This window comes from Ascidiella aspersa, chromosome 6, assembly GCF_963924565.1.
Source record: "Ascidiella aspersa chromosome 6, kaAscAspe10.2, whole genome shotgun sequence".
Classification (NCBI taxonomy): domain Eukaryota; kingdom Metazoa; phylum Chordata; class Ascidiacea; order Phlebobranchia; family Ascidiidae; genus Ascidiella; species Ascidiella aspersa.
In genome coordinates, this window is record NC_139452.1 from 11,709,655 (window position 1) to 11,726,517 (window position 16,863).

The 16,863-nt window shown below is 36.6% G+C and overlaps 1 protein-coding gene across 1 annotated transcript; it reads left to right on the forward strand.

Moving 5' to 3' along the window:
- The first annotated feature begins 365 nt into the window (after positions 1–365).
- On the forward strand, positions 366–14,836 carry LOC146139870 (uncharacterized). The gene is made up of 10 exons (XM_083392541.1): positions 366–496; positions 851–1,030; positions 1,490–1,714; positions 6,912–7,103; positions 7,524–7,751; positions 8,733–8,957; positions 9,751–9,975; positions 11,326–11,550; positions 12,346–12,570; positions 14,151–14,836. The coding sequence occupies exons 1-10, from the start codon at positions 415–417 to the stop codon at positions 14,375–14,377; spliced, it is 2,034 nt and encodes a 677-aa protein (XP_083248667.1). The 5' UTR covers positions 366–414; the 3' UTR covers positions 14,378–14,836.
- Positions 14,837–16,863: the final 2,027 nt, after the last annotated feature.

Here is a 16,863-nt window from a genome sequence, read left to right on the forward strand (position 1 = left end):
TCGTATTTGCTTTGCAAACATTTTTCTTGACAAACTGTAATATTTTCAGACCTTTTCGATTTACATATTACATTCTAGTGCGTCAAGCAGAAACCTCATACAAGCAAGTTTCACGTCGATATTAACCCTCGATTTTAAATTACAGGAACCAATTAATTTACATGAATCATCAATCTTCCTTAAACAAATTCCGACTGAACAATATCGCTTGCGTCACTGGGAATTGCATGTAGGTGAATTGCTTCTCTTATTTCCGACTTTCGGCTTGCAGTAATAGGCTGAAGCTTCAACAACATTTTACGCTGGACTGCTGAAAGTTTAAAAGCAGATTGTGTGGAACTGGTCGACCACAGTGGTCACTCGGCGGTAAACACCTTTTTGACGAGAAAACAGAATAGAACTCAACGCCAAAGAATGAAGACATTACTCGCGTATTTTGTGCTCTTAGTTATTTTTCAGTGCGAAGTTTCTACATGGACAATTACACGCTTTGTAGGTATGGTATTGTCTAGCTAGGATTACTGCTGTAAGCTAATGTAATAAAATAATTTGCGAAACGAACGGTTGTAATATTTTTTTTTTATTCTTCTATTTAAAAGTTTTGTCCAACGTGACAATATATACATAAAAACTCAAACAGTTTATTATTTACTGTTTGCAATCGGGAACTCTTTCTACGATAGAAACCTGGTTAAGTGAACAATTTGTAGAGCTGGTCGACCTTTTGCGGGTAGGTATATCCTACTAATGCCAAACACATAAGTAACACAGCAATATAACGCAATAAAATAATCTAATAATCAATGGAAGTATCAAGAAATTTAAAATCCCGATATACGTTTTTTCTCAGGGGAGACCTATGAAGGCCCATGTTGGGAAAACTCGGGAAGTAATGTAATGTGTTCGGAAAACTATGATAGTTTGTGCGACGTCAAACAGAAGTGCTGGTGCGTGAACTCGAAGACAGGAGAGTCTGTTTCGCCTGCTTTTCCTGAGAGAGGATCCGTCAATTGTTTTAAAGCAGAACAAGGTTCGGTTAAAATATTTTTAAATGGGCCAAATTTAAAAAAATAACGATTATTTTAAAAGAAAATCATTTTTCTTATATCTTTTTTAACATGTTAAAAAATATTAAGTATTTTAAGCAAAAACGACTTGGTTTAGGCCTTATGGATGAACTACTTGCAATTAGAACGATTGATTGGACCTACTAAAAAAGGTTTTCATTTTTTTTTTTTTTTTTTTGAAAATACGGTTATCCATCTCAGTTAAAGCACGTAAAACAGTTCGCAAGTATTCTGTGCCGTTTTTGTTTTTTCTTTGTTATTGGTTATTTTGCTCAGGATTGGGCAAGTTTACCGATTTTCATAGTCTAACAACTTTAAATATATTTTTTTTTTATTCTCTCGAGTATATAGAACAAAGCGCATTCAAACTGACTTGATTGCGCAATAGATACAACGAAACGTTCTTATTTTTTTGCCGGAAGAAGGAGGCGCGAGTGGTGAAACCACCGCGTGTATGCGAGAATGGCGCGACCGGATTTTGGCAAAGGAGTGGCCGGTTCCCTACTGCAACCCTAAAACCGGCGAGTACGAGCACATGCAATGCAACCAAGTCGACTACGAATGTTGGTGCGTCCACGTGACGACAGGAGTCGAAATCCCGGGGACCAGGGTAGACGGGATAAATTCTTTCGCCGGCATGTGTCTAAGTATGTAAAATTACATTTGAAGTGGCATGGTCAAAATATGAGAACAATACGTTTTTACATGTTCAATCTGATGGTTATTCGGCAGTTACTTAAAAAAACGAAAAAACTCCTAAAATATGTATTAGAAAACAAATTAAACTCTTATACAATAAAAACTCTATTGGTATCCAGGACTAACCGGAAATATGTTTATATACGCAGCGGGGTTTCACACATATTGCCTCCGACAGATTTTTTTTTATTACGCTGAAAGAACAAAATAGAAAGACGGACGAGAATAAAAAATAGCACCTATCAAGAAGCGACAGGTTGGGCTAAACGCCAACCCACTTAACTTTACAAATTTCGAGGTTTTAGAATTTCAAGCACAGATATACTCAGAGGGTTTTATAGACTTGATCATAAAAACTAACATAGAAATCGTTGGTAATGTCTTTGCATACTTGCAACGGTATATAACGAAGCGCGCACATAACAGTAAGCAATTCAACAAATCATTGTCAACACCAGTTCCAAACAGGAGAGTTACAGGGTCGTTTTGCAAGGAAATTAAAAGTTTTGAGGAAATCCAAGATGTTATTTCTTCCCAATAGCTTTCAATATGAAGACAATTAATATGTGCGAAATAGTTTCAGGGGCATTTCGACAGAAAACACATTGGTCGGAGTCAGTTTTCCCAAAAGGAGTGTAATGCTTCGTTTGTTACTATCGCACGTAGGTTAAGTTTGATTTGAAATGAGCGTAGCTTAGTTTCAATTGTTGAATTATAGGCATTACAATACAGTTTTTACCAAGGAGTCGTATTTGGAGAAAGGCGCAAGTCTCGTTCCAATTTTTTTTTTGTTTTCAGGGGGAAACCGACACATACTGCTTAATTTTATTGTTAAGAGCCTTTGGAGTGTCACATATTTGAAAAAGTTCCGTACATTTGTTAACTAAACACCCTTCATTTTTTGAAATATCGTCAGTATAGTCCCATTCGGGTGGTAAAGCAGCAATCATTTTAATGAAGGTTTTAAAGTCTTCGTTATTCGGTTTAAAGTCGTATTTTATTGCCAATTGGTCATACTTAAGATATTCTCCCTCAGAATTGAGTGAGTCTGAGTGTTCGAGTATTCCCGCATTGAGGAGAGGCTTTAAGTAAAACGTTTGATTTTTAAATTTGACGCTTCTTAAAACCAACAGTGACCTGCTGTGCGTTTCACCTATAGATGGACAATTTGAATTATGGCTCTGAGGTCTGATATTATTTTTCGTATAGTTTGCAGGGGGACAACTTTTTCGCTTGGTTTTAAGTTTATTTCCAGGTTGCCTCTAACCCAGCACTCTAGCTGCATTATGGATTACTCATTTTTTTCTAAAAGTTTCCAAGGGGCTGTGTAATTAACAAAAAATTTATGTAATTAGCAAAAAATTTAGCTGCCCATTTAAGGTTTAAAGCTAAAATATAGGAATCGACATCTAACATATTTGCACCTCCTAGTTCAATGTTTGCGGTCAGTTTGTTTCATTTTACCCTTTCCCAACTGGAGCCCCAGATAAATTGAAATAATTTGTTTTTTAATTGACGAACAAAAGTATCAGTCAAGGTAATTGGTAGAACACTACATTTGTAAATTAACGTTGGTATTACAAGGATTTTTAAAATACATATACGACCCAAGATAGTTAGACCGCGGGACGACCATTTGTTTAAAATTGTATTGACCTTTCCAATAAAATGACCGAAGTTCAGTGAAAACAGCTGTTTTCTATCTCTAATTGGAATTTCCACACCGAGATAGCGGAATGCCGTGTTAGGCCATGCCAAACCTTTATCTGCATAGGGTTTTTGTTCATTTGACCGTTTTGGACCTACAAAGAACGCAAGGGATTTTTTCCATATTGACTACGCAACCTGACATTTCAGTAAAAAGATTAATAACACGAAATACCCGATCAAAATCAATTTGCTCGCCTCTGGGAAAGATTAACGTGTCATCAGCGAGGAGGGACACTTTAAATTCGGTGTTTAATTTTTATTCCTTGAAAAGGATCTTCTCGCAGTGCCTTCGCCAGACATTCAATACATAATAAAAATAGTGTTGGTGATAGGGGATCACCTTGTCTGACGCCTCGTTCTGTTATAATCTCTTTCGGTAAAAAATTGTGATTTGTTATTCTGCAAGTTGGTCGCGAGTAGCAACATTTTATCCAGTTTATCAATTTATCCCCAAACCCAAACGCGTTTAGAGCAGAATAAATAAAATCCCAACTTTTGGTATCGAACGCTTTGTAAATATCCAAGCTAAATACCGCTTCTGGAATTTCATAAAAGCTGCAGGAGTCCATGATATCAAAGAGGATACGGAGATTATCGCCTATGTAGGCTACCTGCCCTTCATAAAACCATTTTGGTCTTGATAAATCAACAGTTCAATATATGTTTTAATTCTGCCGTTAATAACTTTGGTCATTATTTTATAATCAGCGTTTAGTAACGAAATAAGGCGGTAATTGGTTGTAAGTAAGGGGTCTTTCTGTGGTTTTGGTATTAAGGTCACGACCCCTTGCGACTAACTTTGGCTAAATTGACCAATATTCTCAGTGTAGTCCCAAGCTTCGCAAAACAGACATTTTATATCTGGCCAAAACGTTTGGTAAAATTCAACCGGCAATCCGTCGAGGCCCGGTGACTTATTTCTAGGCATTGAGTTAACCGCAGACTTAATTTCGGCCGTTGAGATAGGCTCTTCGGTCCTTTCTAGCTGGGAGGCGTTTAATTTCGGAAGGTTCAGGTTTTCTAGGTTAAGGTCGATTTTTGATTGCACGCGTTTCGTATTGTGTCTTTTGGGCATTGAGTTAACCGCAGACTTAATTTCGGCCGTTGAGATAGGCTCTTCGGTCCTTTCTAGCTGGGAGGCGTTTAATTTCGGAAGGTTCAGGTTTTCTAGGTTAAGGTCGATTTTTGATTGCACGCGTTTCGTATTGTGTCTTTTGTATAGGTCTCCAAAAAGCGTGATAACTCTTTCAAAATTGTTTTTTGATCTGTATAGACGTGGTCACCATTTTTAAGACGGTTGATCGATTTTTTAACCGCATGACGTTTTTCTAAATAAAAAAAATATTTTGTGTTTCTTTTTCACCCTTTTCGGCCCAACGCGCCATGCTTCTAATTATCGCAACCTTCGTTTTGGTTTTCTACTAGTTGATTCAATCTGAATTTATGTTGTGTTAATTTAACTGCAAGCCTCGGGTGGGCAGGACTGTTAGCGCGACTTATTTCGTGTTCGAGCGCTTCTATATTTCTCTCCAATTCATTCTAGCGATCAGTGTTTGTTTTTTCAATCTAGCACTAAATTCAATCGAAACGCCGCGAAGGACAGCTTTAAGGGCATCCCACCTAACATGGGGATTGACGTGATTTTGCGGGTTGGTTATTATGTAATCGTTGATAGTTTTTTTTTTATTAAGTCACTATATGGTTTGTTATTCAACATGTGCGTGTTAAACTTCCAGTATCCCTTACCGTGTTTATTTGGAGCTAGCTTTAAAGACAGGGTCACGATTTTATGGTCGGACATAATACTTGTGACAATGTTGGCGTCTATAACGTTAGTCAATAAGGATTTTGGAGTTAGAAAGAAGTCTATACGAGTCGCTGTAAATGTTTTTGTTTGAATTCTGGAATACTTTCTTTTCGTCCCATGCACATGGCGAAAAGCATCACGCAATTTAAGGGAATTCATGTGAGCCTGCACAGTGGCCCGCGATCTTTTGTTTGCATGCGGGGGCCCATGACTTTTGTCCAAACTCGCATTTAGGATGATGTTAAAATCACCTCCTACTACCATGTCGCCGTCAGTAGCTTTGATAAGGTTTGTAAAAATCGTCAAATAAGGCTGGGTTATCATTGTTTGACCCGTAAATATTAGTTAGTGTTAATTCATTATTCCCAAGTTTGATGGTTGATATCAAATACCTTCCGCATGTGTCGGCTGTCGTTTGATTAATGGAGTATGTTAATTTTTTGAGAATAAAATGGCTACCTCCTTGCTACGATTTGTACCGTGAGCCCAAACAATTTCTCCTCCCCATTCCATCTGCCAAAGTTTCTCATCCCCATAGGTACAATGTGTTTCCTCTATTAAGGTTATATGGTATTTTTTTCTCTAATATACTTAAAAATAGATTTCCGTTTTGATGTATGACGTATTCCAGCAACGTTAAAAAACGCGATAGCAATAGACATAGACAAAAAAAAATTCACAAAAATAATACAAACACACTTAGGCTCTCAATTCCGTTCAACCCCAAGTTCTAAGTCTCAATCATATTCGAGTCCACATGGGCACCGAAATGGTTTACTTGGTTCGATACATTCATTTGTTTTTTTACCGCAACTACAGTTGATTAACTTAAAGTTACATGAGCCATTGGAGCATTTTTGCTCATTGTGAGATTCGAAACTGAATTAAATGTTTTACATACACATGCAATTGAGTACCTGTTACATTGTATGCATTCAAATAGGTTGTCCTTCGTCATGAACTCCGGCTGAAATTGTTTGCAGCGCGGCATCCAACGCATCACCGCTTTACATTTGGGGCAGCTAATAGCCTTTTCCTGGAAAGAAACCAAAATTGTAGTTTCTTCGTCGCAGAAGGCTTTTGATATTTTGAACTCGTGTTTGCACTTGTAGCAATAGAATTGGGTTGCTTCTGGTGCCAGGCAACTTTCGGTGTGACATTCTGGGCATACGAGCGAGATCGGCGTTTCACACATGCTTTGTGATTTGCTGTTTGGTAGCAATTTGGGACTACCACGGCATCTCTTTTTAGGATTCAAACTATACATATAATCGGTTTACTCTCTCCGCTTCTCTTTCTTTGCTTGGCAAATTCTTATCAGTGGCTGGTTACTCAGTCTGAGCGGCGCAGGTGAACTGGTTCTGATAAGGTTCGACCTAATTTTGTTCTGCCACTCTTCCGCCATTGTTTCTTTATTCCGGAAATCAATTTTTTCTTTTGAGGCAATTCTCTTGCTTGTGCCCAGAGTCACCACAATACTTGCATGTGAATTGTTGGCCATGATAATATGTAGCTTGGAATTGGGTTTTCCGACAAATCGGTCAATCGGTCTTGTTCATAATGGCTATACGCATTCCCGATAGCAATCCAACCTTGTCTTTTTTGTGTATCATAAGTTTTTTTCTCAGGGGAGACCCATGACCCATGTTGGAGAAACTCGGGAAGTAATGTGATGTGTTCGGGAAACTACAATAGGTTCTACAATCCTGAGCAGTGTGACGTCAAACAGAAGTGCTGGTGCGTGAACTGGAAGACAGGAGAGTCTGTTTCGACTGCTTTTCACGAGAGAGGATCCGTCAACTGTTTTAAAATAGAACAAGGTTCGGGTAAAATATTTTTAAATGGGCCAAATTAAAAAAACAACGATTATTTCAAAAGAAATTCATTTCCCTTTGTCTTTTTTAATACGTTGAAAGATATTACGACTTGGTTTAGGCCTTATGGATGAACTACTTCCAATTAGAACGATTGATTGGACCTACTAAAAAAAGGTTTTCATTTTTTTTTTCAAAATTCGGTTATCCATCTCAGTTAAAGCACGTAAAACAGTTCGCAAGTATTCTGTGCCGTTTTTGTTTTTTCTTTGTTATTGGCTATTTTGATCAGGATTGGGCAAGCTTACCGATTTTCATAGTCCAACAACTTTAAAACCTCTGACTCGAGCTATAGACCAAAGCGCATTCAAACTGACTTGATTGCGCAATAGATACAACGAAATGGTATTATTTTCTTGACGGTAGCAGAAGGCGCGACTAGCATAACCACCGCGTGTCTGCGAGAATGGCGCGACCGGATTTTGGCAAAGAAGTCGCCGGTTCCCAGCTGTAACCCTGAAACCGGCGAGTACGAGCACATACAATGCAACGAAGCCGAACACGAATGTTGGTGCGCCAATGTGACGACAGGAGTCGAAATCCCGGGGACCAGGGCAGACGAATCCATCGCCGACATGTGTCTGGTCAACATAAGTAAGTCGTTCCGATCTTCAATCAACAAACCATTGAACCAAATAGCTGACCTGGTAATTTTAATTGTTATCCAAAGTTTAGACTTTAGAGTGAGACGACCTATTGAAGTTTCCTTCTTTTAGGTAATAAATTAAATACCAGTTTTAATCATCAGAGGATCTTTTTTATTATTAATATTTCTGGTGCTTGTTGAAACAGTGTTATACAAAACAAGTCTATGTTGGACGGATGCTCGTATGGTGGACGAAAGTTAACGAAAAAAACATTTATTGAATACATAAAGAAATAAATAAAACTCTGTTGATATTGAAGTAGTATAGCTAGTAGCACGTGCGATTGTCTTAGCTTTAGTTTAAAAATCGTAAAACTCGTATACTAACACAATTTTCCTTTCTTAAGTTGCATAACCGCATAATACTTTTTAACTATAACGGTTAAACTACCCTCGGTAAATTTCGAAATTTAGGCTTTTTCATCAAGGTTTGAAACTGTTAAAATCTACCATTTTTTCGCCTATTTCTAAGTGTGTGCAAGTTCAACCGAGCGGAAACATTTATTCCTGAAACGAATGGTTTGAATTTTGAACATATGTATGTTTGCCAGGTTAAATCCGCTAATATTGGCTACTAGTCTTATTATTGCAGTGCTCGGCGGCACACCTATACAAAATATTCTTGAAACGACAATAGACACATTGGTAAATATCCAAAGCGATCGACGGCAAAACAAATTAGTTAACAATTTGTCGTATTACAAAGGAATTTTCAATAATGAGAAAGTATATAAAACTACATTTGAATTGTGGCATGGTCAAAATATGAGAACAATGCGTTTTCTATGTTCAATCTGCTGGTTATTCGGCAGTTACTTAAAAAAACGAAAAATTTCTCCTAAAATATGTATTAGAAAACAAATTAAACTCTTATACAATAAAACTCTATTGATATCCAGGACTAACCGGAAGTATGTTTATATACGCAGCGGGGTTTCGCACATTCTGCCTCCTACGGGCTTACGAATGGCGAGACTTCCCTGACGGTGGAGCACCCACATGCGACCTAATAACCGGAAAATTTACGCCTCGTCAATGCGCGACGCGCTTCGGGTTCCAGTGCTGGTGCGCCGACGTTGAGACAGGGCAAAAGATCGAAGGCACTATCATGAACCGATGGGTCGGCTTCGACATCGACTGTGCAAATATAACAAGTAAGATAATGTTGACGACTAAGATACCTACAGTATGGGTAAAAGCATATGCTATATCGTTGTGTTTGTGTGTGTCATTATGCTAAAAAAACTTCTAAGTTACCCTTTTTAGGAAATGGCCTAAAATAAATTTATGAATAAACATCTTTAAATCGCATTCCAATGAACATACAAATTTAAACAATTGTAAAATGGACATTAATTTGTTTTTAAATAACGTATAGCATGGCATATCATTGTCAAATTTACCACCTAAATTTGCCTAACTAAGCCTTTGAGGGTAGCATACCCCACAAACCCGACTAACAATCTTAGAAAATAATACAATCCTTGCATGCTACGTCCTCGATTCTTGTGAAAAAAACCTTCTCTTTGTGAAAAAACCCAGCATGATTCCATTAGAAATCTTTAGCGTTCATTTCAGTTCTCTATTTCAAAGCGCAAAATCGTAAAACCGAATATTTAATAATTTGTTTTTAAATCGTAAAATTTTTTATAGTATATAAGATACAATGCATTGCCGTTTTAAATATTCTGTATTTTTATGTGCGACCACGGTAAACTCATGTACACACATTCGGTTTGCACAAAGTTTAGACTTTTAAATTATTTGGTAAGTTCGCGTTCAAATTTGAGATATAATATGCGTTAAAAATACGACAGGGCAACAATCGTAAATTCCGATTTAGCCATACATCTCAACCATACAACTAACCCTTCCTGCAAGCATTGCATACGCTTGGAAATTTGAACGAATATCCAACAGATCATTGAACGAATTCACGTTGTTTAGCTCCTTACAGCACCGCCTGCCTGCGACAATACCGCGAAGGGCAAGACGTGACCATTGCGGACGCTGTTCCCCTGCCCTGTGACCCCTTGACGGGCAATTTCGAGGCGCGGCAGTGCGACTATGATTTCAACATTTGTAAGTGCGTCGACGTGGTTACGGGGCACACAATCGCCGGTACAGAAAGGAAAGCGACCAAGTTCGACATCGACTGTGCAGCTTGGACTCGTAAGATTGTTTTATTTTGCGGCATTTTGACAGAAACTTTGACGTGAGCGAAATGTTAAATCAGTGGTCGGCAAACTTTTTGTCGCTGCCCAAATCACGATTCGGATAATTGGTTTTAAGGTGAACTATTACACGACGCCTTGGTGCCCAAAACACTAATGGTATGTCAAAAAATATTTTGCGTTTACATATGAATAAATTGGCAAAAAAGTAATTCGACAGGCTCTCAGGACCACAGCACGTGGGTCTGAACCACGCTGAGACAATATAAAATTTTTTTTAAATAAAGTGCAATGAATGTATGGGTATCACGCGGTCCACAACCACATAATAACTCGCGGCCCATTAAATATGGCTATGCGACCCACATTTTGGCCATTGTGTTAAATGGTGACTTTATCTGTAATAATAAAAAATGATCTGCAAACTTCGGTCTTATAAAAAGCGAATTTTCCACAATTCAATATGGATTCATTTGTAACCTAATGGAAAGCGTTTTCCACAAAATTTTCATATTTTCATCTTGTAGAGCATTACAAGTTATAATTTTTAAGAATAAGAAACAGAAACGCACCCGATTTTATTGCATTTGACTTTGCATTTCAATCCTAATTAAATTTAACCATGGTATTTTTTTCGCATAATTAGGCTTATGTTGAATTCATGTGTCTAAAAATTATGCATATGTAAAAGTAATGGCAAAAATGCAGTGCTCTAATGACTAAAAATCGTAAAACTCGTATACTAACACAATTTTCCTTTCTTAAATTGCATAACCGCATAATACTTTTTAACTATAACGGTTAAACTACCCTCGGTAAATTTCGAAATTTAGGCTTTTTCATCAAGGTTTGAAACTGTTAAAATCTACCATTTTTTCGCCTATTTATAAGTGTGTGCAAGTTCAACCGAGCGGAAACATTTATTCCTGAAACGAATGGTTTGAATTTTGAACATATGTATGTTTGTCAGGTTAAATCCGCTAATATTGGCTACTAGTCTTATTATTGCAGTGCTCGGCGGCACACCTATACAAAATATTCTTGAAACGACAATAGACACATTGGTAAATATCCATAGCGATCGACGGCAAAACAAATTAGTTAACAATTTGTCGTATTACAAAGGAATTTTCAATAATGAGAAAGTATATAAAACTACATTTGAATTGCGGCATGGTCAAAATATGAGAACAATGCGTTTTCTATGTTCAATCTGCTGGTTATTCGGCAGTTACTTAAAAAAACGAAAAATTTCTCCTAAAATATGTATTAGAAAACAAATTAAACTCTTATACAATAAAACTCTATTGATATCCAGGACTAACCGGAAGTATGTTTATATACGCAGCGGGGTTTCGCACATTCTGCCTCCTACGGGCTTACGAATGGCGAGACTTCCCTGACGGTGGAGCACCCACATGCGACCTAATAACCGGAAAATTTACGCCGCGCCAATGCTCGACGTACTTGGAGACACAGTGCTGGTGCGTCGACGTTGAGACAGGGCAAAAGATCGAAGGCACTATTATGAACCGATGGGTCGGCTTCGACATCGACTGTGCAAACATAACAAGTAAGATTCTGTTCACGACAAAGATACCTACAGTATGGGTAAAAGCATATGCTATATCGTTGTGTTTGTGTGTGTCATTATGCTAAAAAAAACTTCTAAGTTACCCTTTTTAGGAAAATGGCCTAAAATAAATTTATGAATAAACATCTTTAAATCGCATTCCAATGAACATACAAATTTAAACAATTGTAAAATGAACATTAATTTGTTTTTAAATAACGTATAGCATGGCATATCATTGTCAAATTTACCACCTAAATTTGCCTAACTAAGCCTTTGAGGGTAGCATACCCCACAAACCCGACTAACAATCTTAGAAAATAATACAATCCTTGCATGCTACGTCCTCGATTCTTGTGAAAAAAACCTTCTCTTTGTGAAAAAACCCAGCATGATTCCATTAGAAATCTTTAGCGTTCATTTCAGTTCTCTATTTCAAAGCGCAAAATCGTAAAACCGAATATTTAATAATTTGTTTTTAAATCGTAAAATTTTTTGTAGTATATAAGATACAATGCATTGCCGTTTTAAATATTCTGTATTTTTATGTGCGACCACGGTAAACTCATGTACACACATTCGGTTTGCACAAAGTTTGGACTTTTAAATTATTTGGTAAGTTCGCGTTCAAATTTGAGATATAATATGCGTTAAAAATACGACAGGGCAACAATCGTAAATTCCGATTTAGCCATACATCTCAACCATACAACTAACCCTTCCTGCAAGCATTGCATACGCTTGGAAATTTAAACGAATATCCAACAGATCATTGAACGAATTCACGTTGTTTAGCTCCTTACAGCACCGCCTGCCTGCGACAATACCGCGAAGGGCAAGACGTGACCATTGCGGACGCTGTTCCCCTGCCCTGTGACCCCTTGACGGGCAATTTCGAGGCGCGGCAGTGCGACTATGATTTCAACATTTGTAAGTGCGTCGACGTGGTTACGGGGCACACAATCGCCGGTACAGAAAGGAAAGCGACCGAGTTCGACATCGACTGTGCAGCTTGGACTCGTAAGATTGTTTTATTTTGCGGCATTTTGACAGCAACTTTGACGTGAGCGAAATGTTAAATCAGTGGTCGGCAAACTTTTTGTCGCTGCCCAAATCACGATTCGGATAATTGGTTTTAAGGTGAACTATTACACGACGCCTTGGTGCCCAAAACACTAATGGTATGTCAAAAAATTTTTGCGTTTACATATGAATAAATTGGCAAAAAAGTAATTCGACAGGCTCTCAGGACCACAGCACGTGGGTCTGAACCACGCTGAGACAATATAAATTTTTTTTTAAATAAAGTGCAATGAATGTATGGGTATCACGAGGTCCACAACCACATAATAACTCGCGGCCCATTAAATATGGCTATGCGACCCACATTTTGGCCGCGTCTCACAGTTTGCCGACCATTGTGTTAAATGGTGGCTTTATCTGTAATAATAAAAAAATAATTTGCAAACTTCGGTCTTATAAAAAGCGAATTTTCCACAATTTAATATGGATTCATTTGTAACCTAATGGAAAGCGTTTTCCACAAAATTTTCATATTTTCATCTTGTAGAGCATTACAAGTTATAATTTTAAAGAATAAGAAACAGAAACGCACCCGATTTTATTGCATTTGACTTTGCATTTCAATCCTAATTAAATTTAACCATGGTATTTTTTTCGTATAATTAGGCTTATGTTGAATTCACGTGTCTAAAAATTATGCATATGTATAATAGTAATGGCAAAAATGCAGTGTTGTAATGACTTAAGTCAATGACTTGAATTAAGTGCACTTAAGTCACTGTTTTCAAATGACTTGGCTTGACCTAAGTCATTGAGCAAAATGACTTGACTTGACTTAAGTCGTTCCGGCTAATGACTTTGCTTGACTTAAGTCTTTTGGACAAATGATTAGGGTTAAAGTGTTTTCCTTAAGAAATATTTGTTATAAAATTGAGCTATTTATCCTTAATTTTGCACGTAAAATAATTTTCTTGCTATATGTTGCGTTTTTCTTGTTTTTTTTTAGTTTAGTTATTGTTTATATTCGTACGACTTTAACGATTCCAATTGTTTAACGTTTCTTATTACGACAAGGACGTGACATAAAATTGACTTGCTCAAATTAATGCTTGACTTGGACTTGACTTGGGCAACTGACTACTTGGACTAGGACTTGAATTATTTAAAAAAAAATTATATAAAAACGATTTAAAAATATTTTAAAAGACTTGATTTTGACTTAAGTTATTTTACAAATGAATTGACTTGGACTTAAGTCGTTTTAAAATGATTTGTTTACAAGACGGAAAAAAAGTTAAAGACGTTTGCAAAATTATAACCCAAATTTATATTAACTGTTGAGAGAGCATACTTACGCCTTGTGATTGAAATACACATAAATAAACAGACATGACCGTTACACGAACAGACTGAGCAGAAAAATCTCAGTTATAATTAAATTAATTATTGATCATTAGGGATTTGTTATTAATTGGGTGGCGATCAAAAGTGACAGTTTTGGCAAATTAAACAACCAAGTTAAAGTTATTAATGTTTTCTTAAATTTTATTGAAAAGAAAATTTAATTTGTTGATTAGCCTTGAACATCACCTGTCTTCGAATGCGAAGCCAGTTTGGCGACTCCCTTCCTCCAAACACTTACCCGATCTGTGACCTAAAGACAGGGAAGTTTACGCCGGACCAGTGTATCCTGACCTTTCCTATTGTCTGTTGGTGCGTCGACATCGAATCTGGTGTTCTTCTTCCCGGAAGCGTAATGGACAGAGTCCGAGGCTATAAAGATTGCGCAAACTACGCTGCTTAGAAAATTCGCCCATGACGCTGAACTGCACAACAACTTGTTTTTGTCACTATTAATTTTCCTTTTGCTACAAAGGCATGTTGAAGGTATAAATTGACGATTGACAGTTTTATTATTCATTATGTTTTTGTATATTGTATTTAACACCGTTCATGCAAAAGTGATAATGTTGTGTCTTATGCGTGTAGCCTTGACATAATTAATGCTGTTTGGAGGTTTAAAAGTTTATAACGTTTCTGTAAACATATAGGCCTAATTGTTTATCTAAAAGTGTTTTTCTTTTCAGTACATGGTTTTTAAATAAGTTGCTCACGCGGCCAACCAGAAATGCCTCATGAACTTCGCCAATCGCTTTTTTTAATCACGTGCTTGTATTGTTATGTACCAAATTTAAGAAATATTTTTGACTTTCCATTTTTTTTACTCTAACGCGGACCTAGTCCTAGGACCTAGGCATACTATTAAAACTATATGATTTATAATCGATAAAACGAATAAACTTCTACAATGGTTCTACAATGTGAAAACTGGTTAGAGGGGTTACCACAGTTGTTCTCAAAGTTTTTTTTCATATTCCTCTTTTACAAGTTTCAAGTTTCAAGTTTTACAGAAAAGTAAATAACGTTAAAGGATTTGGGCAAGGATCAGCCTTGAACCACAAGTGGTTATACAAAGAAACCAACCCTTTCTATTTTAGCAATATATAAGTTTGAATCGGCGAAGAAAAAAAGTTGCGAGGAAATAATGAAATAAACACAATTACTACTTTTGCTAGGAAATAATTAAATAAATAAATAAAACACAGTTACGCACATAGCAATAAATAACACATACAATATTATTTAAAAATACATTAGTAAAAACGAGGCGTTGTGAAATTACCGAAATAACCATGCGTTGATTGAAAAATTAATCACACGCAACGCGGTTGTAATTAAACGGAGATTTGAGATAAAGCAAAGACAACAAGCGCAAACACTGTCAATTCCATCCCAGCAAAAACACGAAGTAGGATGTATTACCATTTTTTATATATTCCTTCGATATTCCCTGCGGATAGAAAAAATCGAAAAACAAACCTGCAGGAGAAGAGTCAAAAAATTTAATTACACACATAAAACTACAATAGACACATCTCTACCAAAAGTCAGGACTTGTTACAAAATCTCTATGCGCTAATCGTCTGAAAGTTAAATTTGTTCATTTAATTTTTCAGGTTCATGCAAAACTCATGAAAATGCTTATCGGCCGTGTTTTTTAGAAAAATGTTGTGTAAACAGTTGAAATACAACGTAAACATAATTGCAGAAAATTAATAAAGACCTAGTCACAGGAAATAGGATAATTGCAAATCACAAACGAAAAAAGACGCAGCAAATACTTTTCAATACATTTGTGGAAATCAGAAATAAATAGAGAACTCTATAATGCCAAAACAAAGTTTGAGCTGAGCCCAATGCGATAAACTAGGCCTGTGTGGTTAGTTCTACAAGCTCGCAAATACCGTATATTACTCTAATGAAGATAAATACAGTTAAAGTGTTGTTCAATATAATTCAAAATTTTTAATTTTTAACCGAACGACAATTTCCAAAGGCTGACTATGGTTTTTTAATTTGTAAGCGATTTATGAGCAGACTTCAAAATAATTTTATCAAATTTTGACCTAACGTGTAAGTTTTGACAAAATTTTGACTTTTTTGACACTAATTGCCTACATATGAGTTATAATGGCATAAGATAAATATAATGCAGTTTATGTACGCTCTATAAACTGCTTAACTTTTTGATGCATAATGGTACTTACGCGTAGTCCATTTTTGTTTTCTTGTATGTTTTGTTCCACGTTTTGTTCGGGTTTCCAATAAAAGCTAACTAAAGTATAGTTCCACTTGAATGATTTCGTAAACTACGCTGTAATTCAAGGGTCTCAAACTCAAATTGCTCTGAGGGCCAAATGAGGACGTGTAAAATGCCCAAGGGCCGCAATTTACAATAAATAAGAACACAATAAAATATAAACACGTGTAGGCTGATTTTAGGCTATAGTTATTTGTTCTGGCTACTTTACTGGCAGCGTTTATCAAGGACAAGGATCTCGATATTGGGCTTCAAATTGTCGACAGAAACAAATCTTAGAGTTGTCTGCAGATGTGGACTGCCTAATATTGGCAAAGAAACTTCTTTGTTTGCAAAATGCTTGTTTAACTTTTTATTTTTTACTTTGCCCTGGTAAGCATATTATGTATCGCGGTGCATTGTTTCGAAGTGCAAACCCTTGTTATACTTCTTCATAACAGAGATCTTCTGCCGGCAAATAAGGTAATAACTAGTACCTCTTACCGCGGTGACAAAATATAACTCCTCCCACTTATCTTGAAAAACTTTTCCTTCGTCTGTGATTTTTCTCATTTTTGAAGCAAAAGACAAGTGTAATTTAGCTTTTTAAGCTATAGAAATTTATTTCAATGCTAGGCTAGAACAATCAA

Bases quoted from the DNA above. Each gene is read 5' to 3' on its own strand.
- LOC146139870 (XM_083392541.1), top strand. From the start codon at position 415: ATGAAGACATTACTCGCGTATTTTGTGCTCTTAGTTATTTTTCAGTGC. The intron at 1,031-1,489 runs GTTCGGTTAAAA...TTTTGCCGGAAG, and splicing joins TTGTTTTAAAGCAGAACAAG to AAGGAGGCGCGAGTGGTGAA. The intron at 9,976-11,325 runs GTAAGATTGTTT...TTATATACGCAG, and splicing joins CGACTGTGCAGCTTGGACTC to CGGGGTTTCGCACATTCTGC.